General features: G+C 37.5%; 5 protein-coding genes across 6 annotated transcripts; 4 read left to right on the top strand and 1 right to left on the bottom strand.

The window, feature by feature from the left end:
* The first annotated feature begins 1,424 nt into the window (after positions 1-1,424).
* LOC133728187 (cytochrome P450 714C2-like) lies at positions 1,425-3,893 on the top strand. The gene is made up of 5 exons (XM_062155595.1): positions 1,425-1,719; positions 1,836-2,062; positions 2,227-2,474; positions 2,626-2,980; positions 3,246-3,893. The coding sequence occupies exons 1-5, from the start codon at positions 1,425-1,427 to the stop codon at positions 3,669-3,671; spliced, it is 1,551 nt and encodes a 516-aa protein (XP_062011579.1). The 3' UTR covers positions 3,672-3,893.
* A 6,228-nt stretch (positions 3,894-10,121) lies between these two features.
* On the top strand, positions 10,122-11,492 carry LOC133734446 (reticulon-like protein B2). The gene is made up of 5 exons (XM_062162099.1): positions 10,122-10,388; positions 10,481-10,661; positions 10,738-10,888; positions 10,984-11,053; positions 11,162-11,492. The coding sequence occupies exons 1-5, from the start codon at positions 10,217-10,219 to the stop codon at positions 11,335-11,337; spliced, it is 750 nt and encodes a 249-aa protein (XP_062018083.1). The 5' UTR covers positions 10,122-10,216; the 3' UTR covers positions 11,338-11,492.
* A 380-nt stretch (positions 11,493-11,872) lies between these two features.
* LOC133734445 (uncharacterized) lies at positions 11,873-13,636 on the bottom strand. 2 transcript variants are annotated; one of them, XM_062162097.1, is made up of 3 exons: positions 13,333-13,636; positions 13,008-13,240; positions 11,873-12,322 (listed from the first exon to the last, which is right to left on the bottom strand). In XM_062162097.1, the coding sequence occupies exons 1-3, from the start codon at positions 13,573-13,575 to the stop codon at positions 12,127-12,129; spliced, it is 672 nt and encodes a 223-aa protein (XP_062018081.1). In that variant the 5' UTR covers positions 13,576-13,636; the 3' UTR covers positions 11,873-12,126. The 2 variants fall into 2 exon arrangements, with proteins under 2 accessions (XP_062018081.1, XP_062018082.1); XM_062162098.1 differs by having other exon boundaries at positions 13,008-13,237; positions 13,333-13,634.
* Positions 13,637-14,312: 676 nt separating this feature from the next.
* LOC133732530 (bifunctional bis(5'-adenosyl)-triphosphatase/adenylylsulfatase FHIT-like) lies at positions 14,313-16,861 on the top strand. Its single transcript, XM_062160101.1, has 5 exons — positions 14,313-14,499; positions 14,596-14,706; positions 15,605-15,751; positions 16,246-16,344; positions 16,442-16,861. The coding sequence occupies exons 1-5, from the start codon at positions 14,395-14,397 to the stop codon at positions 16,556-16,558; spliced, it is 579 nt and encodes a 192-aa protein (XP_062016085.1). The 5' UTR covers positions 14,313-14,394; the 3' UTR covers positions 16,559-16,861.
* A 136-nt stretch (positions 16,862-16,997) lies between these two features.
* LOC133732531 (bifunctional bis(5'-adenosyl)-triphosphatase/adenylylsulfatase FHIT-like) lies at positions 16,998-19,928 on the top strand. The gene is made up of 5 exons (XM_062160102.1): positions 16,998-17,337; positions 17,435-17,545; positions 18,571-18,717; positions 19,274-19,342; positions 19,440-19,928. The coding sequence occupies exons 2-5, from the start codon at positions 17,435-17,437 to the stop codon at positions 19,548-19,550; spliced, it is 438 nt and encodes a 145-aa protein (XP_062016086.1). The 5' UTR covers positions 16,998-17,337; the 3' UTR covers positions 19,551-19,928.
* The last annotated feature ends 3,816 nt before the right edge of the window (positions 19,929-23,744 follow it).

The following is a 23,744-nucleotide window of genomic DNA, read 5'->3' as shown; positions in this document are numbered from 1 at the left end:
GGTTTTGATGGAGGACTTTTTGATCCGGGATTGGCTCTTTCTTTGATTCCTGATGGGTCGGGTGATGGAGGTTCTGGGGATAACGCAATTGATCCTTGGAGGTGGAGGGGTTTTCTACCCTCTGGTATTCGCGTCAATGGCAGCCTAACAACCTACTTGAGCCCAGAGCATCATCGAGGGCCAGTCGCGGCTGCTGCTGCTAGAGTTGATGGCGGCAATCTGGTGTTGGTGAAGGACGGCGCTCTGGCTTCGTCTGGGAGTGGTATGTGTCAGCTTGGTCGTGGTGGCTTGTTGGTGGAATGGTACCAGTGCTTTACGGCGGCGGCGCGGGACGGAGGTGGTGGTTATGCAGGTGTCACCCACTGGGCCGCGTTAGATCGGAGCTCTAACCCTAGCGTTTGGTCTCCTGGCTTTGGGCTTTTTGGGCTTAGGTTTCTTTGGGTGTGGGCTGGCCCTATGCTTTGGGGCTGCTGGATTAGGGTGTCTTGGGCCCTAACTACATGTTGCTTTGTTTTTTCAGATGATGGAGTTGAGGGTGAATTTTCATCCTCTTCTCCTAGTACTCTTTAATTTATTCTTCAAGTCGCAGGAACTATTAACTCTGTTGTTCTTTTAAACCTTCGGAGTTCTTAGTTCTTGTTTAGAATAAAAGTGCGTAACTTTAAAAGGTGGGTGTACTTGGGGTATTTGGTTTCTTATTCTATCTTTAGAATAGGATTTTAGAGTACTCTGTAAACGACGTTTTATGACGACCTTTAGGGGTACGTCGTTTTTGTACTGCTTGCTAAATTATAATGAATGGATGACCTTTTTACTCAAAAAAAACAAAAAACAGATTTGAGTGTATATTAAAAAAAAATCATGGATGAGTTTAATTTAATAGGTGTAATCAAATTTGGGTGTAAAATGAAATGCCCCTTAGTTTTTAGTTAACAAACCCTTTTGACCAATTAAGATTGTAGAAGTCATCACGAGAATTTATTTATTTATTTGGATGACAGTCATCAGGAGAATTTTGTTCGTATGGTATAATCACAAATCCTATCTCCACAAAAATCACTTGGTTAGGTCATGAATCATGATTAGTGGTGTCTCAGGTCTAAGTGAACAGTTCTTTCGACCAGATCAAATAAAGCCGCAAACTCATACTTTTTCAGCTGCAAGAAATCAGAGGTCTAAATTGACGCGCAAGAGAGCTTACAGACTTGTATACAGTAGCTAGCGTCCGTTCTGGTAAAGTTTCACCTGGGCCGCCATGCCGGTCATGATTAATTTACTATTATTCTTCATTCATTTCATGAAGAAAAAATTGCAGACCACGTAGACCCTCCCCCCACATAGTACTGCTATATATACAGTACTTATCGAGCTTGAAGATCATCAAGAAGAAGAACACTTTCCTTTAAGCTAGGCATAGGTAAAGTATGGAGCTTCTTCACTTTGATGCAAAAATGTTAATGTCTCTGGCTGTGCTTGGAGTCATAGGGTTATTAGTACGTCTGTATAATGGGCTTGTGGTGAAGCCGAAGAGGCTGCGGTTCCTGATAACCAAGCAAGGCATCAGCGGTCCCTCGCCAGCTTTTCTCCTGGGAAATATCATGGACATTAAGAAGGCTCGTCCGAGCAGCATTACTAAGGCTCCGACAAGCGAACCCCCCACCTCCCACAACTGTGCTGCTGTTCTCTTCCCCTTTTTTGAGCAGTGGAGGAAGCAATATGGTATATAGTATATACCACGTACAATACCTAATACATGTAGCTATAAGTGTGTGTGTGTGTGTATCGTCCTATATGTTATTGAAATGCATGAGTAATTATAATTGATGTACATGCAGGTGAAGTGTTTGTGTTTGCACTCGGCAACACACAGGTACTATATGTGAACAAACCTGAGGCAGTGAAGGAGATTACCACATGCACATCCTGGGACTTGGGGAAGCCTAGTTATCAGTATAAAGAGCGCCGTCCCTTACTTGGTCATGGTATTCTAACCTCGAACGGTGCCTCATGGGCTCATCAGAGAAAAATCATTGCTCCTGAACTATACATGCAGAAAGTTAAGGTACAATTATTTACATATGACTCTGCACCATGCATATTATATGTTTGTGTTTATGCTTGACTGCTTGAGATCGGAACTCTGGTAGTTTAGCTCAATATGAGTTATCGACTAGGGAAGTAGCTAGGAACAGATTTAATAATGATGATTAATTTTCTCTCCTGCAGGGAATGATCAAATTAATCACAGAGTCTACAATTGCTCTGGTAAACTCATGGAACAGTAAGATTGAGACACAGGGAGGAATTGCAGACATAAAATTGGACCACTATATGAGAAGTTTCTCTGGTGATGTTATCTCAAGGGCATGTTTCGGAAGCAACTATTTCAAAGGCGAAGAGATATTTCAGAAACTAACCGATCTCCAGGAGGCCATGGCCAGGAAACTTTTCGTGACCGGAATACCTGGATTGAGGTACTGAATATTTAAAACTTTAAACTTTTTGTACCATATGTATATGTACGCGCACTGCCACTCAACGTACGTTTTCATATAAGTACAACACTGGTCAGTAAGTTTGTCACATGTAACATTTTTTTATAAACTATCATATGATATTATGCAGACACCTTCCAACAAAGAGTAATAGGGAAGCTTGGGCATTAGAGAAGGAGGCTGCAACTTTGATATTACGGGTAGTGAAGGAGAGACAGGCTGCGGGGTACGAGAAAGACCTATTGCAAATGATTCTTGAGGGGGCTAAAAACAGTGACCTTAGCCAGGAGGCAACAGACCGTTTCATTGTCGATAACTGCAAAAACATTTACTTGGCTGGATATGAAACCACAGCAGTTTCTGCCACATGGTGCCTCATGTTGTTGGCTTCGAATCAAGAATGGCAAGAACGTGTCAGAGCGGAGGTTCTTCAAGTTTGCGAGGGGCAAATTCCAGATGCTGATATGCTCCTTAAGATGAAACAGGTATTTTCTTACTCAATTATCATCAAGCACATGCATAGATCACCACAATTGATTACCAAATGATGGGTTAGATTAGTACATATATCAGTCTTTATGTGTTAGAAATAAACGAGGCTCAAAAGTAAGCTCATATTTGAACAAATGAAACACAAGGCACCATTTAGCAAACAATATATGGTAAACAAATCTTGTGAATGAAGCCACTTTGTACAGTAAACTTGCGAACGCTTTTTGGAGCTTTTACACACAAACTCTGAATGTGCAGCTAACAATGGTGATTCATGAATCGTTGCGCCTTTATCCCCCAAACACTGTGGTGTCAAGGGAGGCTCTTAAGGACTTGAAATTTGGAGACATTCATGTGCCAAAGGGTGTCAATGTTTGGACAGATGTAGTAACCCTACACACCGATCCTGAAATATGGGGACCGGATTCCTACACATTCAACCCCGAGCGATTTTCCAATGGGATCTCTGGTGCCTGCAAGCTTCCCTACTTGTACATGCCGTTTGGGATTGGACCACGAATATGTCTTGGGCAGAACTTTGCAATGGTTGAACTGAAGATTCTGATAGCTCTCATACTCTCCAACTTCTCCTTCTCACTATCTCCCAAGTACATCCACAAGCCTTCTCTTAAGTTGGTTATTGAACCAGAACACGGAGTTGATCTCTTGGTAAAAAAGCTGTGAGTACGTTGCTTAGTATTTATTCTGCTGTAAAATAAGAAAGGGGAAGGGGTTAATTTCCACGTACGTATATAAGCTTCTTGCTTCTACGAACAGGGTTTGGTTCCCTGCTGTGTATAATTACTTGGGTGCTTTGAAGCTCTACTTTTACATTTATTTGTTCCCATATTGTATTGATCTGTTTGAGATTTGAATAATTTGAAGTTCGTAGTTCTTTTTTCCCGATATATTTTACATGAAGCATTGGACATCTTCATGTGTTTGCATCTTACTACCTGGTTGACCATACTCACAAATTGCACGGTGCCTACGTTTGTTGAGGATAAATATATTTAGTTTTTTTTTTTTTTGGGTGAAAAAAGAGGTTGTGTGGCTGTTCTCAAATCTTGATTAATAAAATTGTAGCATGTATATGATGCCTAAATCCCATAATACAATTAGGAGAATGTCCCCAAAAATAACACGACTCTCCACTAATTCTATATGTATTTAAACATATCTTAATCCAATACCCAAATTTGGGCTAAGATACTCCCACTTACTCCACTAAGAAATTTTTAATCTCATTTACCCAATTTAAACATCAATAACAGTTTTGCCCTCAGTTTAATTAATAAACTACACTCCTCTCTCTCTCTCTCTCTCTCTCTCTCTCTCTTTTCCTTCCTCGGTCGAGTAGACTCAGCGACCACCGCCAGCCTCGAAGATGCCGAGTTTCACCACTATCTCTGTCGGACGAGGAATGGACGGTGATTGACGAGGCGGTTGGGGATGGAGATCTCGGCGTTCCAGCACTAGAACCAGAAGGGCATGATGATCAAGAAGCAGCGCGCCCCGATCCCCGGCGCGGTGGCGCGTTACCACACATATGGGGTAGACCCCGACAAGTGATGCTCAACCGTGACGCAGGAGATCGTTGCTCTCGCCTCCACAGTCTGGTCGCTGGTCGGTCCAGCGCTTCGACAACCCCCAAGCCTATAAGTACTTTGTCAAGAGATGCCACATCATCATTGGGGACGGCGACGTCAGCACCCTCAGCGAGGTCCAGGTCATCTTGGGGCTTCCGGCCAACAACAACATGGAGAGGCTGGACGTGGTGGAAGAGGAGAGCCACGTCATTAGCTTCAGCATGGCGGGCGACGACCACAGCCTGTCTTTTTTTTTTTGGTCAAACCATAGGCCACACTGCCATAGGCTGTCTGGTATGAGAAAATATGCATAAAATGATGTTTTAATTCCAATTATGCAGTAAAATAGCATCTATTTGGTAGATTTTGTAGATTCGTAACTGACTGTACTAATGATTAACTGATGTAATTGTTTTGTTGGGGAAATAAACACTTTATTAAGGGGCAATAAACCTTTTATTGGGGGCAATAAACATTTTATTGGAGGGCAATAAATTTTGTATTGGGGGGCAATAAACATTTTTGTAGGGGGCCAATAAATTTTTTATTGGGGGGTAATAAACTTTCTATTGAGTTTTATTGAGGGGCAATAATATTCTCCAGTGACCTATGAGATCTCCGACGACCTCTTTAGGGACATCTGACGAGGTTTCCGGCGACCGATGGCCCGATTCCTGCAATCTTTGACTGGAGTCCCGTGACCGGTGATCGGAGTCAGGAAGCCATTGACCGGAGTCCCGTGAAGTCTCTGATGACTTCTCTCTCTAAGTGACAAAGAGAAGGAGTGCAAAACTGTCTCAAAAAACAATAAAAAAAAATACTTAATTGGGTATTAGGGCAAAAAATATGTAATTTGTTGGGTAAGCGGGAAATCTTATAAGATGTTTGGGTAAGTGGAGTTAGTGTAGCTCAAATTTGGGTAAATGAACATTTTCCTAAACAGGCACCAACTAACATGGATTGCTCCATAGACAACTCGATTTGCTTTACTGTAACAATGACATATCAGAAAAGCCATAAGCCAAATAATACAGCTTTCCCACTATATTGTTGCCGAGACATAAATCTAGCAGCATTTCGGTTTATCCTACCACTAGTTGGCTGCATCTATTTGATTACACATATAGATCACCTCCTCGCTTGAACAGACAAGACATACAAAGTGCACAGACCAGCAGAAGTCCACATTAACGCTAACAAAATTATGTAGGGACTTATTGAAATGAAGTAACAAATCTTTTTTTTTCTTTAAGGGAAGACGACAATCAATATAATAAATGAAACTAAGGAGTACAATGCGATGATGTAAAAAAAAAAAAAACTCGAAATGAAAGAAAACAAAAAATATAGTAAGATGCCGAGCCGCATCTAAAGTAAAACATATCAAGAACCATATAGAATGCCCAAGAAATTAAACAATGCACGGTGAAAGTCATTTGAGCAGTGTTAATTGTAACCGTAACCATAAACGACCACCTAGAAGAGGTGATTTGCCCAATTAGAGATCTTATGCGATTGAGGGTGTCAAAAACTCGAATGTTCGCATACACACTCATACACTCTTAAGAATTAGATTTATGACACCGGGTCCCATATCTAAGAGCAACAGTGACCTGAAGACCAAAATCAATAAGAACGCACATGCAAATCCATACCCAAATATGGATATGAAAACAGCCAGAATCTAGAAATCGAGTCCTTGCGACATCACACGCCAGGTTTTCGAACTGAACCACCTAAGTACCCAAAACCACTAAGCCACACTTCCACACTGTCCCTGTCCATCGAAGCCAAACACCAATGAACCTAGGATGTAAGATATTTCAATTCAAAATTGTGAACAAATCACTGCGGTGAAAATCTCCGCAGTAAATACCATAGACTAACTCAAAACGAATACATGAAATTAAACAATATATATAAAACATTCTAGGAAAGTGAACAACAGTCTTACTTGAACCACTGGAGTTGTCCATCGGGTTCTTCTCCTCATTCCACCTTTAGGTTTCTCTTATAGTTAATGAGACCATTTTCAGAATGAGAAAACAACATGTGTATAGCATTGACCAAATCTGACACATATACAGTTAGCCATTCATGTCAGTTTCTTCTATCAAGAAACTATCATGATGTGTAAACTGTATTTTTTAACTAAACATCAGATAATACCTCATAACTGCATTCATTTGAATTTCATAATTCTAATAGATTGAAAGTCGGACCAAATATGATTTAATATAGTCTCTATACTCATTTCAATGCTTGAACTGAAAAAAACCAGTCATACATATATCTTCATTCAGCTTTATACAATGTTGTTCACTAGGACATCTAACACAGGAACCCAATACCAGAACATGAAAGCTTGGGTCCAAGTGGAACCCCGCAACAGACATGATGTTGGCGTAGTTGCAAGTCCCTCTGCCATCACCCAACACTGCTATATAGTGACCCACATGAGCGAGAGAGCAAGGCAAATTCACCCTGGATCCCATACACCTCTATCACAACGACTGCCCTTTTAGAAATTGAACATGCTCCACCTCCAGTAGCACTGCCATGGATAAGAAAACCAATGCTAGGTAGCGTGGGGAGAGAGATGTCAAACCTGGCATCTAGGAAAGCAGTAAGAAAGAACTACCAAGAGCGGTGTGCTGAGGCTAATCAACCAAAGCCATTGCACATCTTGAAAGGTGAAATCTCCAATTATAGCGCCACCCAAAGAAGGTTGCGACGCTAGGGTTTTTGAAAATAACAACCTAATACAATAATAGCAAAACAACTAAAATATTTTAGGTTTTGAAAGTGAGGCAAGAATTGATTTCTATAAAATAGTTACAATGTTTTGCAAATCGATAACTATGGATTCTTATGGTGTATTATATTATTGGGTCCGGCTCAAGGGATACACAATTATACACAATTTTTTACACTTCTCATGAGCCCTTAGATTTTAAAACATTCAATGGTCTAGATTAAGTGTGAGAAAGACATGACATAAATAACCAAAAGGATAATAATTTTTTTCCACCAAAATAAATAAATAAACTTTTCTTTTTTTGAAGAAAAAGTAAATTACAAAAATAATAAAGACTAATGAAATTAAAATAACGATAAAAAAGAAAAACAGTTATGAACAGAATGAGAAGAGCAAGAACACCCACAATGCCTTCTCTAAGCTCCATCACCTTCCCCAAATTCCATATATAGAAATTGAGATTCATGGTGATTTGTGAATCGTCCATGGAGAACTTCATATACTCAAAAACAAATAGCACTTTCTTCTTTTGCTTTTTTGGGTATATGGAGAACTTCATTACCAAACAAAGAAGAAAACAATAAGGGACACAAATCCTAGAATTCCAATCCAGTACAAGCTGAGGGAGGATTACGGGATGTATTGAAAGAGAAAAAATAAGATATTTGTTTCGCACTTGGGAAATTGGTTTCTTCTATTTCACTCTTTATTCTGTTTCGCACACAACAAAATTGCATATCTTATGATTTATCATATTCAATGAATATCAGGTACATTTGAATATTAGAGAACAAATATCTAAGGATTAATTCAATAAGAGAAACATTGAGACCATGGTTTAATCTCAATTTTCATACTTAACATGTAAGAGTCGAGATATAGGTCCAAGAACAGCAATCAGTAGTATCAAACATACAAGATCGAGAAAAAACTTCAATAAAGGGTTTAATAATTAGGAGGCCTAGTTTAAACTGATTTTAGGGCAGGGTATGAAAATTACTTAACGAAGATAAACACCATTTTCTTTTTTTCTTTTGGCATTCTCGTTGTTGTTCTACTTTGTACCCTTCTTCTATTCTTCTAATTCCAGCAATATTTATATTTTATATTTTACTCTTTATTGAAAAAATAGTTTAATCTACTTTATTTGTTTTTTTTTTGTTAGAAAATAAATTGAATGTCACGTCATTCTCACATTTAGGGGGGTGTATTGTGTATGGAATTAGTGGAACTTTTAAAGAAATCTATGAAATTTAAAAGTCTGGGTGTATTCAATATAGACTTTTAACAGTCCATGAAAGTCTTGAGGTATTCAATTAGGCTTCATGAATTCCACCAAAATCTAGGGGTATTCAATTAGGATTTTTAAAAATGAATAAAAGTACAGAGGTATTTAAAATATCATTCATACTTATGGAATTAGAAAATCATGGATAATCATGGACTTTGTAGTGTTAACTATACATACCAAACTCCAATAATTTTCCAGCCTCCAGACCAAAGATTTGAAAAAGTCTATCAAAGTTTCCTCTTAAAAAAAAAAAAAAAAAGGTCTATCAAAGTTCTTCTCTCTACGCACGAATAAGTTGGTCCTTCATCATCTCTCTTTCTTAATTTTTTGTTTTTTCTCTAATCTTTTATGATATCAATGTTTTTTGATACCCAACATGTTCATTGTAGTTCTTGAATGTGATTTTTTTTTTTTTCAATTGTGATACTTCGAACCCTAATAGCAATAAAAATGATTTATGAAACCCTAAAACCCAAATATTGTGGTCTACCCCTAAGACCTTGAATAGTGTTGCTATGGCATACTAAATTTTATCTTATTAATTAATTATTCTCATTAATTTGAATTTATATTATGGTTCAAAGAAAGGTTGAACAATTGAATTTCAATTGATTGATTATAGATCAAGACATTGACCAATATTTGCTACAATATATGTTAATCGGCGAAAACAAAATTGATGAGAATAATTAACCATAAACATCAAGTGATCTATATGACTATATTGCATATTTATGTTGTTGGGAGATTAGGAATGAGAACAAACTCGCTAGACAGACTAACAATCATTCATTTGAGTCAATTTCTATTAGAAGATACTTGAGCATTGAAGAGACAACGAGTTATTATCTTGTTTTGTGTTTGGGCTGCTTTTTTTTTTTTTTTTTTTTTTGGACATGCTAGGAAATCTGTAGAAGTCATTCATAATAAAGTATATAGATTTTCATGAATCAATAAAAGTCTGTTGCTAGAATAAATGGTTTTAAGAAATCCATAACAGTCTATCAGCTTTTTAAAGAGTCTGTGGACTTTTCAAAAAGTCTGTCATTTAAAAAAAGTCTGCACAAATGACAAATCCAAATATAATACACCCCCCTTAATCTAGACCATTGAATATTTTAAAATCTAAGGGTTCGCGAGGAGTGTAAAAAATTGTGTACAATTATGTGTTCCTTGATCCAAACCCTATACTATTGTATTATATAAATTTAAATTGAACACATTGTAAATCACATCTCTAATAAGATTGAGATGCATTTTATGTAAATAGTAATGCCTACATTATGGTCAATTGATGTGGTCTAAATAATTAACTAATAATTTTTTGGACCTTATCAGTAGAACACATTTGTATCGATGAATCGTAATTCTATTGATAATGTGGTCGAAAAGGTCATCAATCATACATAACCACATTTGACAGACACGTGGCAGACAAACAAGGTGTTAAGCACCACACCAAATAAGAAATGATCAAAACCTTCCTAAATTTGGGATTCAGATTTGAGAGAGAAAGAAAGTAGGGAATGATGAATTATGAAAGGTTCTTTGATGTGATTGTAAATACATAGAAAAATTAAGCATTCATAAAATGCTAGATCCTGTGGATGTGGATATTGCTGATTCTGATTTCCTCAAAAACCAATGTGATGGTTATGAATCTTCCGACTCTGAGATTGATAATTACTGCATGGCTTTCACTTGTAAGAATCGATTGTTTGGTCGCCAGAAGCCTCTTCATGTGGTCCTCGGCGGCGGATTATGTATGTAATTGGTTGTAATCTTTCTGATCAATGCTGTAAATCTCCTGCATTAGTTTCTTTACGATCCAATTTTCCCATTTGTTTGTCTTCAGGTGCTGATATAATACTTTGGAGAAATAAGCAGATCTCAGCCTATGTTTGTATGGGTGCAACAACAATATGGATTCTATTTGAGAAGCTTGGTTATCATTTGCTTACATTTGTTTGCCATGTTACAATAATTTTTATGGTAACACTATTCCTTTGGTCCAATCTATCCTCCTACATCAATATGTAAGCTCCTTAACTTTCCATTAATTGAAACTTTCATTGAGGTTTCCTATGTGTCTGTGTTCTTATTCCCGGACAGTTTCCTCAGGACAGCAACGGATATTCCGGAGGTTACAATCCCAAAAGACCTGTTTGTGAGCACGGCTGTTTGCTTAACGAGTGCATATAACTGTGCACTGAGAACATTTGGGCATGTAGCTTTTGGAAAAGACTCGAGAGCTTTCCTCTCGGTACTGACTCTTTCTTCTTGGGTTTGTTTGTTGCAAGATACTAAAAGCAATCTCAATTGAATTTTGCAATCTTGACATGAGAAACTCATTTGCAGGCGGTTGCGCTTTTGTGGGTTCTCTCTATTGTTGGAAGATGGTACAGTTTCTTGAGTTTCCTTTACATAGGTCAGTATCACTCATAGCAAATTGATTTTGGATTGGATACTCTCAACTTGTGCTACATTATGTTAAGGAGTATTTGATTAAGGCTGAAAGCTCTGTTGATTGGTGCAGCGTTTTTGATATTAATGACATTGCCACTGCTCTATGAATGTCTTGAGGATACAGTAGACACCTTTGCAGAGAAAGCACTGATTGAAATAAAGAAGCAGTATGCAGTGTTGGACGAAAAGGTTCTCCAAAATCTCAAGAAGAAAGTAATTTCTGACAAGAATAGTAAGCAACAATAATCATATCCCAGCAAAGTACTTGGTAGTTTACTTAGCATTGTCTACCTATTCTTGAGGTTCTGATGGACTCTTGTCTCCCCATATAGCTGGTACAGTCGCATTTCATTTGAGCTCATTTTGTTATCTCATTTTGTTATCTCAGTTTTGTTATCTCATTTGAGCTCATTTCATTTGAGCTCATTTTGTTATCTCATTTTGTTATCCCCAACACAGAAGCAAAATCTATGTTGCTTCCCATCTGTCATACTAGACTAGCCTTTAGTTTTTCTTCAGGAATACCAATGAAGTAACGTAATCATTTACCATCCTTAACTCCTTATATCGTTTCAATTTTGGTTTGATGCAAATGAAGTCAGGGAGCTATTAGCATAACCATGCATTAATGTGCAAATTTCTTCATCCTTTTTGGTTTCTGAGATTGTTAAGAATGCCGAGATTTCTTCGGTTACAATTGCATATCTTTCTTTTTAGACAGTTGCAGTCAAATTTCCAAAGTAATATTTCCTGAATATTTTGCATACTAATAAACAAGTGCTACCACAGAAATAGACACTTCCTTGATTTGAACCTTTCTTCACACATTCATAGCTAACACTCAAGAAGAAAATGCTACTTCTTGTTTTTGAACCTCTCTTCAAGAATTCATAGCCAACTACTAGAATGCATATTACCTGAGGTGCTAACCTCTCAAAACTACTCATTAGCTACATACATCAACTTCAACTCTAGTTACTATAGATGACAAAATCCATGTAAATTGAAACAACAAGGAGAAAAGAAAGAAGTGATTTACACTTTGGCCTCCTCTTTCGATCCTGGGGGCAAGAAGGGCCCCCACCACTCAGATTCATACTTGGGGTATGGTGCTACCCATTTATCTGGCTTCTTGAACTCAATATTTGTTGGACTGCAGGCTAATGCTTCTTCTAGACTCTCAGCTTCAAAACTTTCTGACAATACTCGGTCCAATCTCAGCTTCATAAATCTGCACGCGATACAATTAACATGACCAGATTCAGATAGATGATTGTGGTTCATAAGGAGCCATAGCAGTTATTCCTTGCAAGGGTCACAACTTCCACATTTCTACTTATACATAACGTTATTTAGATTTCCTTATACCATGAACATGATGTCAGGTGATTTCTAAGCTGAGAAGGAACATGCACTACCATTGATCTGTTAGCATTAATTCAAAACAGTGAAACATGCACTTAGAATCGTTTAGAATGTGATATCAAAGCCATGGTATGAGCTTGATATACATTGCTCATCCACTCCCCAACAGCTTAACTTTCCGGTATATATTACGGTTGTCTAACAAGGTATTGGCGGTAACAAAAGAAGACACTACCCCATCTGTAACATATTAAGCATTCACTCACACTCTAAAGTTTGTCCAACAATAGGTTATATGATAGTGATCAAGTCTAGAATCTTAGCATCAACTTCTCATATATAGAACTGGACAATAATGTTGACTCTGCTTTGGATCCTATTATAGTTTTCAAATCTAGATCTTAGCCAGTATAGCAACATCGACTTCTTAATCATAATAGCACAATTGAATCACAAACAAAAACACATGTAGCTTGCAAAATTAATACGACTGAAAACACAAATCAGAAAGAAGTAAGCAAATGCAAGCCACAGTGAAGTAGAGGAATTACGTAATCCAAGGGCCATTAGTGGAGACCAGAGCCACAGCAGGCCTGCCTAATCTTCTAGTAATGTCAGGAAACTTATCCAAGAACTTGGGCTCGATCACAAGCCAAAAGTCCTGCTCGTTGTTCCTCTCCTTAAACAATCGAAGCCGCTCGAACAGTTGCTCCTGAAAATGCTCCTCCTCATCGAGCATGAACTTGGCATTGGCCACAACAAAGTAGTACCTGCTCGGTTTCTGCTGCATTGCAATTGAATTAGAACCATCGAAAATTTACAAATGGGTGCTTCAACTTTAGGATCAGGAACTTAAAGGGTAGAGAAAGAACGAACCTTTTCGGCGGAGCTGAGCTGGTCAGACTCGACGGCGGCGACGGCAGTACGGACGGAGGAGGAGGAGGAGGATTTGGTGAAGGTTGGTGAGGGAGGAGTGAAGGAGAAGAGGCTGCAGGTGGAGTTAGCTGAGAGTGGAAGAGATAATGATTTGGGTTTCGGGTTTCGGGTCAGGGTTTGGGGCGTCGGGTTGAGCTTGACGCCGGGAGCAGCCCAGCATCTCTGAGTGAGAGTTGCTGCCATTTTTGTGAAAGAGCTTGTTCGTCCTAGTTTCCTGTCTTTGTTCGATGTAATAAACGCAGTCACCTTATCTAGATATCTCCATTTTATCTTTTCAATTATATCAAAAAGAATTATCTATATTTTATTTTATATAATTTTGGCTGAGCATGCACTTTTTATACTTATGTGTATTGTCTACTATTGTCATTTTCTTTATTTATTTATTTATTTTTTAAATGAAAATCTAAATCATAGTATTGGTAAAGAGGCGTATGCGGACGAAATACGGACTCTGTTTGAAATAGTAGACACTGATTTTTTATTTTTATGGGATGTTTTAAACTTTTTATTGATAAAGTTTTGTCGATTTCTCTTGAAGAGATTTTTGTTCGACAAAATATTGTTATTGATGAAAGTTTTATGGGTGAATGTGTGTTTCTTTATTTTTCATAAGAGGACAAAATTTCTTTGGGTTTTTATTGACAAAATATCCCTTACATAGGTTCTTGGCAACGAATTATTATTGGCGGAGGTGTGTTTATTTTTTTTCAACAGTCATTGGGTTAAAATTAGTTGTGGAAAATAATGAAGAAAATTAAGTCATTATAAATGCTCCATTATTCTCTATCACTAGATCTGAATCCAATGACTGATAAACACAATTGTGTTTTAAGTATTTAATTGGCTCAGAGCACTACTCGGATGAAATTGAAACTATTGAAATCATGAGGTCGGATATGAAAGAATACCTATAGTTGGAGGGCGTAAAATGTCAATAGCCCAAACTTAAAAGACAGGCAAGAGTGTTAAACCCAGAAAGAAGAATTGCCTAGAGCCTTTATGTCACTCGAGACATTGGCTTCCAGAGTTGGGTTTCTCATTTCACGTTCATCTACAAGCAGAGGCCTCATCCCTACTCGTTTCTTCTCCACCACCTCCACCAAGGTAGTTCCTATTCCAACTCTTCCTTGTTCTCATTGATCTTGTTTCTGAATTTGATCCATTTTGATTTGGGTTTTTATTGCTGCAAAATGGACCCAGATGGCTTTGGAATCCTACACATTTGGACCGTACAAAATCGACAGCAGGGAAGTGTTTTACAACACTAATCTATCGTATGCCTTGGTTAATATGCGCCCTGTTGTTCCTGGTACCGTTTTTACTCTCTTACACTTGTTTAGAACATAGAAATATGTATGAAGTTGCAAACTTGATGACCCTTTAATTACTTGTACACTAATTAGGAATAGAAATGAGTATAAAGTTGCAAACTTGATGACCCTTTAATTACTTGTACACTAATTAGAACGTAGAAATAAGTATAAAGTTGCAAACTTGATGACCCTTTAATTACTTGTACACTAATTAGGAATAGAAATGAGTATAAAGTTGCAAACTTGATGACCCTTTAATTACTCATAAACTTATTAGAACGTGGAAATGAGTATGAAGTTGCAAACTTGATAACCCATTTCCCTTTTTTCTCTGCAGGTCATATCCTTTTGTTTTTGGTCTGAATTGAAATGGTGTTTTGGGTTCAGTAAGGCATTGTTTTGCTTATGAAAGTTGGGAAATTTCAGTGTTTTAGTGCATTTGCGTTGCTTGTAAAGAATGGAATATATGAGTTGAACTACTTGGATTGATTGGATTACATTTGGGAGTATGCATATCCATTATCAAAGAAAAGGGTTCCTCACTATGCTTGAATTTGGGTTTCTTTTGACACTGAAATGTAAGCAAATACTGGGTAGTTCCAATACTTAAGCACATACAGGGTAGACCCTTTTGCAATACTTAAACTAGTTCCTAAACTAGTAGTTCCAATACTTAAGCACATACTGGCACAGGATCGATAGGTGTGTATATCTGCGTATTGGAAACATGATCGTGCATATAGTATGTGTTTATATGCTTGCACTAGCATGCCTATCCATTCCGCGATGTTTGGATTAAGCCTCTTTTGAATGCCAACTATATGTGTAGTGGTTTTATGTGGAACCATGTACTTAAATTGGTAAATCGTTCAGTGTGTTTGACTTGACATCATGTACATGTGCTTGTCTGCCCAAGGCGTGAAGTGAAGCGTTTTGCTGATCTGACTGTTGATGAGACCAGTGATCTTTGGATCACAGCACAAAAGGTTGGCAGTCGGCTTGAGAGCTACCACAAAGCAACATCTCTAACACTTACGATTCAAGTAAGAAAAATTGATTGTTTCTTCCGTTTGATCAGGTTTTTAGTTAGTTATTTTGCCCTGGAAACACTTGATACATTATACGCATAATCTAGTTCTGCTTATTAACACAGTAAATATTTGAGGGATTGGAATCATTGGTTCATTGTTTCAGTGTGTTACTATTAGTGATGCTATTCTATTTATGTAAGTGTGCATTTAGATTACAACTCTACATGTGTTATTTTATGCCATTCTATAGTGATCATACTTCAGAACTTTCTGCAAGCTTTTAGGTTCTCTCTTTCATATGATCAAGCAACATATCAGTGATTATTTGAGATCGAGTGTGCCATCTGCCTTTTCTGTGGTTCAAATGGAAAAATTTTGTGATGTTTTCTGAGACCCAAGAGATATTACTTAGGTTCATGCTCATACAATAGCTCTGAAATTCTGACTCCTTGATATGATGGTTTTGTGTCCGCTGAAGTTAACTGCATCGTTTGTTTGAACCCTAGGATGGTCCCCAAGCAGGGCAGACTGTACCACATGTTCATATCCATATCCTTCCGCGCAAAGGTGGTGACTTTGAGAACAATGATGAGATTTATGATGCAGTAAGTTGGGGAAACCTATTTCAGTTTTTATCAACACATCCGAATTCCCATGTTTTAGCCTTGAGTATTTACTAATCATATGCCATAAATGGTATAGCTCGATGAAAAGGAGAAGGAATTAAAGCAGAAGCTTGACTTGGATAAGGAGAGGAAGGACAGAAGCCTTGAGGAAATGGCACAAGAAGCAGAGGAATACAGAAAGCTTTTCTTGTAGAATTCAGATGTGAAATTCCTACTCTAACTTGCACTGCCCGACATACCCCAGAGAGAACCAGTGGCATCAGAAACTATAGCCTTAGAGAACTTTTCTGTAATCTATATTCTATCTGAATTTCCAATTTACCTTCAGTGTGCATGGATGGTTAACTATCATTCGTTTAGTAAGTTCAATCGGTTCCTGTCACTGATTGCAAGAAAACTGTTTTTCCCGTATCATTTCTGTGTTTGCTGAATGATGAGACAATGGCTGCTGTTATCAGTTGGTTCGCTTGTTAAATAGACAGTTTAGCTCGTAGTTTATGTTGTGTTGAACCTGTCGATCATTTTAGCCATGGAATTTGGAAAGACGGCGGCTTGTGAAGCCGTGGAAGACGGTCGCTTGGGACTGAGATGAGAAAGAGAGTCTTTTGGCAAATTTGTGATTTGTTCAAAATGTTGAGGATAAATTGGTAGTCAAGGCATGTTTGAGTTTAAGGGATAGATGGAGATTTTTTTTATAGACCGATGGGAACATTCTCTCTAATTTGGTCCTTTTGGATCAAAAACCCACCCAACAACTTGATTATCTCTCATTATTAAATTTGAATTCAATAAGAAATTAGTAAGTAGTTAATTGTATAGTAACAGGACTCAGCACCACTCGTATGAAATTGAAACCATTGTTTATGTCAAGTCTCGACTTTGGCTGCAAGAGCTGGGTTTCTCATTTCACGTTCATCTACAGGCAAAGGCATCATCATCCAGACTCCTTTCTCCTCCACCACCTCTACCAAGGTAATTATTATTCCAACTCTTCCTTGGTTATTATTGATGTTGTTTCTGAATTTGATCCATTTTTATTTGGGTTTTTTCTCCTGCAAAATGGACCCAGATGGCTTTGGAGTCCTATACATTTGGGCCGTACAAAAAAGACAGCAGGGAAGTGTTTTACAGCACTAGTCTGTCGTATGCCTTGGTTAATCTGCGCCCTGTTGTTCCTGGTACCGTTCTTACTCCGTTACACTTACTTATTTTTTGAGAAGAAGGAAGTTTTATTTCTTAATTGGAAATAATACAACCATGGGATTGACACAATGTAATCTCCCCCATCCTCACTAGAATAAGAAAGCGAGAAGTACTCAAATCCTTAACTGATAAATCGGCTAAAGCCTTAACGCTAACGATAAGTGACATGAGCCAATCAGGCCCATTCTCTAACCAAACTACACGCCCATTATTTCAGGCTACATGATTCGCAATTGCATGGGCAGCCATATTCCCCTCACGTCGAGCATGATATTAAGTAGAGCCAATCCTCAACAAAGACCTCATTCAGCATCATAACATCTTTCCTTTGGAATTAAAGCAATACTCTTACACTTATTAGAACATAGAAATAAGTATAAAGTTGAAAACTTGATGACCCTTTAATTACTTGTACTAATTAGAATGTAGAAGTAAGTGTAAAGTTGCAAACTTGATGATCTATTTCCCTGTTTTCTCTGCAGGTCATATCCTTTTGTTTTTGGTCTGAATTGAAATGGTGTTTCGGGTTCAGTCAAGGCATTGTTTTGGTTATGAAAGTTGGGAAATTTCTCTCTTTTAGTGACTTTTTGTTGCTTGTGAAGAATGGAATATATGAGTTGAACTACTTGATTGATTGGATTACATATATTTTTTTTTTGGTATTGATTGGATTACATTTTTGAGTATGCATATCCATTATCAAAGAAAATGGTTCCTCACTATGACCCTGAAATGTAAGCAAATAATGGACTAGTAATTCCATTACTTAAGCACATACTGGGTAGACCCTGTTGCACAGGATTGATAGGTGTGTATATCTGCATATTGGAAACATGATCGTGCATATCGTATGTGTTTATATGCTTGCACTGGCATGCCTATACATTCTGCAGTATTTGGATTAAGCCTCTTTTGCATGCAACTATATGTGTAACAATTTTATCTGGAACCATGAACTTAAATTGGTAAGTTGTTCATTGTGTTTGATCTTGACATCATGTACATGTGCTTATCTGCCCAAGGCGTGAAGTGAAGCGCTTTGCTGATCTCACTGTTGATGAGACCAGTGATCTTTGGATCACAGCACAAAAGGTTGGCAGTCAGCTTGAGAGCTACCACAAAGCAACATCTCTAACATTTGGGATTCAAGTAAGCAACTAGCCCTTCTGATTAAGAAATTTGATTGTTCCTTCTGTTTGATCAGGTTTTTAGTCAGTTATTTCGCCCTGGATGTCTGTTACTGATATCACTTGTTGACTAAGCGAACACTTGATACATTATACAAATAATCTGGTTCTCGCTTTTGACTCAGAAAATATTTGAGGGATTAATGTAATAATTGGATCATTTTCACTGTAACTGTTTCAGTGTGTTACTATTACTGATGCTATTTTAATAATAAGTGTGCACGTAGATTACAACTCCACATGTTTTATTTTATGCCATTCTTTTGTGATCATACTTCATAGCTTTTTAGCTTCTCTCTTTCATCTGATCAAGCAATATTCTTTCAGTGATTAACTTAGATCAGTGTGCCATCTGCCTTTTCTATGGTATTCAACTGGAACAATTTTGTGATGTTTGCCGAGACCTAAGAGATATTCCTCTGGTTCATGCTCATACAATAGCTCTGAAACTCTGTGACTCCTTGATATGATGGTTTTGTGTCCTTTGAAGTTAACTGCATCGTTTGTTTGAACCCCAGGATGGTCCCCAAGCAGGGCAGACTGTACCCCATGTTCATATCCATATCCTTCCGCGCAAAGATGATGCAGTAAGTTGGGGAATTCTATATCAGTTTTTATCAACACCTCCAAATGCCTAGGCTTTTGCCTCGAGCATTTGCTAATCATATGCCATAAATGGTATAGCTTGATGAAAAGGAGAAGAAGAAGAAGCTTGACTTGGAAAAGGAGAGGAAGGACAGAACCCTAGAGGAAATGACACAAGAAGCAGAGGAATACAGAAAGCTTTTCTTGTAGAATGCAGATGTGAAGTTCCTACTAGAAGTTGCGCTTCCCGACATACCCCAGAGAGAACCAGTGGCACCAGAAACTGCGTGGATGGTTATTCTATCTGAATTTCCAATTTACCTCCAGTGTGCATGGATGGTTAACTATCATTCGTTTAGTAAGTTCAATCGGTTCCTGTCACTGGTTACAAGAAAACTGCTTTTCCTGTATCATTTCTGTGTTTGCTGGTTGATGTGACAATTACTGCTGTCATCAGTTGATTCGCTTGTTAGACTGACAGTTTAGCTCGTAGTTTATGTTGTTGAACCGGTCGATCATTTCAGATATGATTCTATTCACTATCCATGATTTCAAGGCATGCAGTCTGATAAGAGAGAGTTACCTCTATTCGGTGTTAACTAGAGATCTAGTTTATCATCTTTTAGACCCTGAATTTGGAAATAATAAGATTTACAACTCAATAAAGAACACTGTCCCATAAAAATAACCCCAAAAAGGATGTCGTGAATGAACAGTGGACGAATAGCTAGTAGCTAGTTGGTCTAGTTATATTTCTCTCCACAATTTTTTTTTATGACCTTCTGTTGTAAAACAATAATGCAACAATTCAATCAACGATCATGTCACAAACACAAACACATAAACACATAAACACATAATCTGTATAAACACACAAGCATATATAGATATATATTAGCATAACTTAAGTAGTCCTAAAGGAACTAAGATTATACCGATCATACCTACATCACAGCTTTGGAGTGCAGCAGCCATGTTTTGATTAGAAGACATCTTTAACGGCAACACCAACAAGGGATGAACACAACTACTCGGCTAGAATCAGTCTTCTGTATTTCAACACCAACTTGCTTCTGAATGGGGCTGAACAATATGCAAGAGGCAGTGAGAATACAGGGACTTTACTCCTGTTAGAGCATCTCCAACAGTAGGAATTATTTTTTAGTTAAATTTAGCTAGAATTGTGAAAAATAGCTATTGATTTAACAATGTTGCTCCAGCAGTAGTAGCTATTTATAAATAATATACTATATTTTATCGAATCATAAACTGACATGTGGACAAAAGATGAGAGAGAAATATAACTTTTGTTTTAGCTATGCATGATTCTCTAGCTAAATATAGCTAGCCAATTTAGCTAAAGCTAAATTTAACTTAGTTATAGCTAGTCTGTTGGAGTTGAATTTTACTTTAAAAATAGTTATATATAGCTATAATTTAAATTTAACTAGTCTGTTGGAGATGCCCTTAACATATTGGCCAAAACCTTCCTTATCTCGGACTCATCCCATAAAGAGTCCAAGATCAACTTAAGGTTTATCACAAATACTTCAAGTTAATCAGGTAAATTAACTAATGAGTTTTCTACTCCTATTCAGAGATATACACATCAATAGATAACTGGAATTCGGGTTATGATTATTGTTGTAAATCATTATGGCTATATCATGTAAATAGGTATAGGGTAATCATGATGTTGTTATAGGCTTACCTTTTCCATGTTTTATGGATGACTTTAGGAATCCTTGTTTTATGGAGGACTTTAGGGGTCCTTGTTTTATGGAGGACTTTAGGCTACATGTTCCCTATCTTCCACTATATGTAGTCCATTTCTCATCCATGTTATGAGATGAATACAGAAATTACTACACTCCTTCTCTGCATCTAAACTCTCTCTCTCTCTCTCTCTCAAGTTCTTTGAAGCAAAGCTCTCTCCATTTTCTGAAACACTTTCTATGTTCGTTTTACAACACGTTATCAGCACGAATAGCTCTAGCATTCGGATTGCAGATTTCCAAGAAGAGGTGAATAACTCTTGGGGTTGCAGAGAAGAGGCGGTTCATCATTCAATCAACGTCAATCTACCAAGCTCTACAACCAAGTAGGTTTTTCCAAACAAAAACCGATTTTGCTGTTTCATTTTACCTTCTGTTCTCTGTGTTCCAGTATTTATTTGAAATAGTAAATCAACTTTAAAGCTCACCAAATTTTGTATGCTGGAACCCTTATGTGTTTAGTGCATCTCTGTAAATTTTCGTATTTTTTTGGGTAGTTTTGCTTAATGTTTCAGTTCGTCTTTCGACTGTTGTTCAGTAGAAGCTGCAATCATGTTTTTGTGATTTTTGTTGAAGCATTATGGACTTAATTTTTTTTTTGGTTACACAAATTTGAAATATGCCATTATAATTCCTTATGCTAGAAGCATTATGGGCTAAATTATTACGCGATTATTACATAAACGTTATGCCAGAAGCATTTACTCAATTTATTACCTATACGAAATGCCAGAAGCATTAATGGGATTTGAACCCATTTCCTTAGGTACATAACCCCTGCATTAATTTGTTTCTGTTATGATGTAATAACATATATTGAATTTGGTTATGTTATAATTGTGAATATTAAATGTGGTTGAGTCAGAAGCTCAAATCAAGTCCAAAGCCACAATAACAAACCCGAGCCAGAAGCTCAGGCCCAAGCTACAAGACCATAACAGAAGCTCGCCATGTGTTGCCATGACAAAGACCAGTTTGAGCCCAGCAGGCCTACTCTCCCTCTGCAGGACCTAGCAGCCCAGCAGGCCTCACACACTCTTTGACTAGTGCATGAAAGCTTTGGTCACGAGCTCACAGCTAAGCCCCGTAGAGTTTATTATCAAGCCCACTCTTTCTTTGGTCCAGCAGAACCAAATAAAAGGAAAAATGATTTGATTCTACTGAGATTTGAACCCAGACAACGTGCATGTCATTATGGCTATTGTAAATAAATTCACCATATTTCATATGTGTAATTAATTGCCAGTAGCATTTATTCACATAATTGTGTGATAATTAATATGTTATATTACTAGCATGCAATTAATATCTCAATTGATTTGTGATTTCCATTTATTCAATTTGTGAGATATTATTTCAATTTGCTCTATTCAATATTATTGTGTTACTTGTCTAAATTTTCGCACTAGAATATATGTGTAGAAAATGCAGGTACCTAATGAATTAGAAGTTCTAAATGAACCAGTAGTTCATTCACATATCGAACCTGTAGTTTCGATAATGCCATTTAAGAAACTTGAAGTTTCCTTCATAAATTCACCACACATGATAAAACCAGTAGATTTTACATGTTTAATCCGATTTTCCATACCATGTTATAGAACCTGAAATTCCTATTAGTTGCTTATGGACGATACTACCCAAAGCACTAAGATTATTTGTTCCTTTCCTGTAAGAAATGCCAAATCTCAACAAACTTGACTTTGTTGCTTTGGAGGTTTCCAGAAGAAACTATCTAAAGTGGACTCAAGATGTGATAATTCATCTAACTGCAAAGAAGATGAGATCAATAATCAATGTTGACCATGTCGCCCGAGAGGCTTTTAAGGCGAGTACCATAATTTTCATAAAGAAACATATGGAGAAAGCACTCCAAGCTGAGTATCCGATCAAGATGATGCACAGACTCTCTGGGTCGCTCTGGAAGAGCGCTTTAACCATCAAATGACCATTTTCTTGCCTGAAGCAAGACATGATTGGCAGAAAGAAAATAACCCATATGACTGTCAGTTAGGTGGCCAAGGCCCAAGAGGCCAAGGAGCACGTAATCCAGCTCCACATGGCCAAGGCCCATGTGGTGAGAATTGTGATGCCCTAGCTCAGCAAGCCCGAGTTGAAAGGAACACTAGTCTGGCTCGTCGCCACCAAAATTAGCAAGATCTTTGTCATCGATGTGGAGGAATTGACTGTTGGTCCCGCACCTGCTGTGCGATAGCCGAAGCAGTAGATGAGTATTACGCCAGTCGTGGAACTCGAAATACCAACTTTATTGAAGAGTCATTTTCCATCAATTCCACACTAGAGATCATGGATTTTCAGGCAGTTACTAAACATACCGAGAATTAGAACTCGAAGACATGGATATAATTGGCCCCTTGTGCCATATTTTCATCTTAATGAATGAAACATCTTCAGATTTTGGTGATTTATGTTTTCAATTATTTTGGATTATAGAAATGTGGTTATGTTCGAATATATTTAATTCAATAAATTTATTTATACATGTGATCCATTGAATTAAATAAATGAATAGGCATATTCTATGGAGAAGTTTGTTGTCTGGCTAACAGTGCTATTATGCACACCATACTCCCAGATCGGAGATATTTTCAAACTTATTGCCTATTCA

The sequence above is a fragment of the Rosa rugosa genome, chromosome 2 (genome assembly GCF_958449725.1).
Source record: "Rosa rugosa chromosome 2, drRosRugo1.1, whole genome shotgun sequence".
In the NCBI taxonomy this organism is placed as follows: domain Eukaryota; kingdom Viridiplantae; phylum Streptophyta; class Magnoliopsida; order Rosales; family Rosaceae; genus Rosa; species Rosa rugosa.
The sequence above is the reverse complement of the archived record's forward strand: the minus strand, read 5'-3'. Positions and strand labels throughout refer to the sequence as shown.

Excerpts from the sequence above, each read along its gene's own strand:
- LOC133728187 (XM_062155595.1), top strand. The coding sequence starts at position 1,425 with ATGGAGCTTCTTCACTTTGATGCAAAAATGTTAATGTCTCTGGCTGTG. Across the intron at positions 1,720-1,835 it reads GCAGTGGAGGAAGCAATATG|GTGAAGTGTTTGTGTTTGCA; the intron begins GTATATAGTATA and ends ATGTACATGCAG. Across the intron at positions 2,063-2,226 it reads TATACATGCAGAAAGTTAAG|GGAATGATCAAATTAATCAC; the intron begins GTACAATTATTT and ends TCTCTCCTGCAG.
- LOC133734446 (XM_062162099.1), top strand. The coding sequence starts at position 10,217 with ATGCTAGATCCTGTGGATGTGGATATTGCTGATTCTGATTTCCTCAAA. Across the intron at positions 10,389-10,480 it reads GGTCCTCGGCGGCGGATTAT|GTGCTGATATAATACTTTGG; the intron begins GTATGTAATTGG and ends GTTTGTCTTCAG. Across the intron at positions 10,889-10,983 it reads ACTCGAGAGCTTTCCTCTCG|GCGGTTGCGCTTTTGTGGGT; the intron begins GTACTGACTCTT and ends ACTCATTTGCAG.
- LOC133734445 (XM_062162097.1), bottom strand. The coding sequence starts at position 13,575 with ATGGCAGCAACTCTCACTCAGAGATGCTGGGCTGCTCCCGGCGTCAAG. Across the intron at positions 13,241-13,332 it reads AGCTCAGCTCCGCCGAAAAG|CAGAAACCGAGCAGGTACTA; the intron begins GTTCGTTCTTTC and ends ATTGCAATGCAG. Across the intron at positions 12,323-13,007 it reads ACTAATGGCCCTTGGATTAC|ATTTATGAAGCTGAGATTGG; the intron begins GTAATTCCTCTA and ends TATCGCGTGCAG.
- LOC133732530 (XM_062160101.1), top strand. The coding sequence starts at position 14,395 with ATGTCACTCGAGACATTGGCTTCCAGAGTTGGGTTTCTCATTTCACGT. Across the intron at positions 14,707-15,604 it reads TGCGCCCTGTTGTTCCTGGT|CATGTGCTTGTCTGCCCAAG; the intron begins ACCGTTTTTACT and ends TGACATCATGTA. Across the intron at positions 16,345-16,441 it reads ATGATGAGATTTATGATGCA|CTCGATGAAAAGGAGAAGGA; the intron begins GTAAGTTGGGGA and ends TAAATGGTATAG.
- LOC133732531 (XM_062160102.1), top strand. The coding sequence starts at position 17,435 with ATGGCTTTGGAGTCCTATACATTTGGGCCGTACAAAAAAGACAGCAGG. Across the intron at positions 17,546-18,570 it reads TGCGCCCTGTTGTTCCTGGT|CATGTGCTTATCTGCCCAAG; the intron begins ACCGTTCTTACT and ends TGACATCATGTA. Across the intron at positions 19,343-19,439 it reads TTCCGCGCAAAGATGATGCA|CTTGATGAAAAGGAGAAGAA; the intron begins GTAAGTTGGGGA and ends TAAATGGTATAG.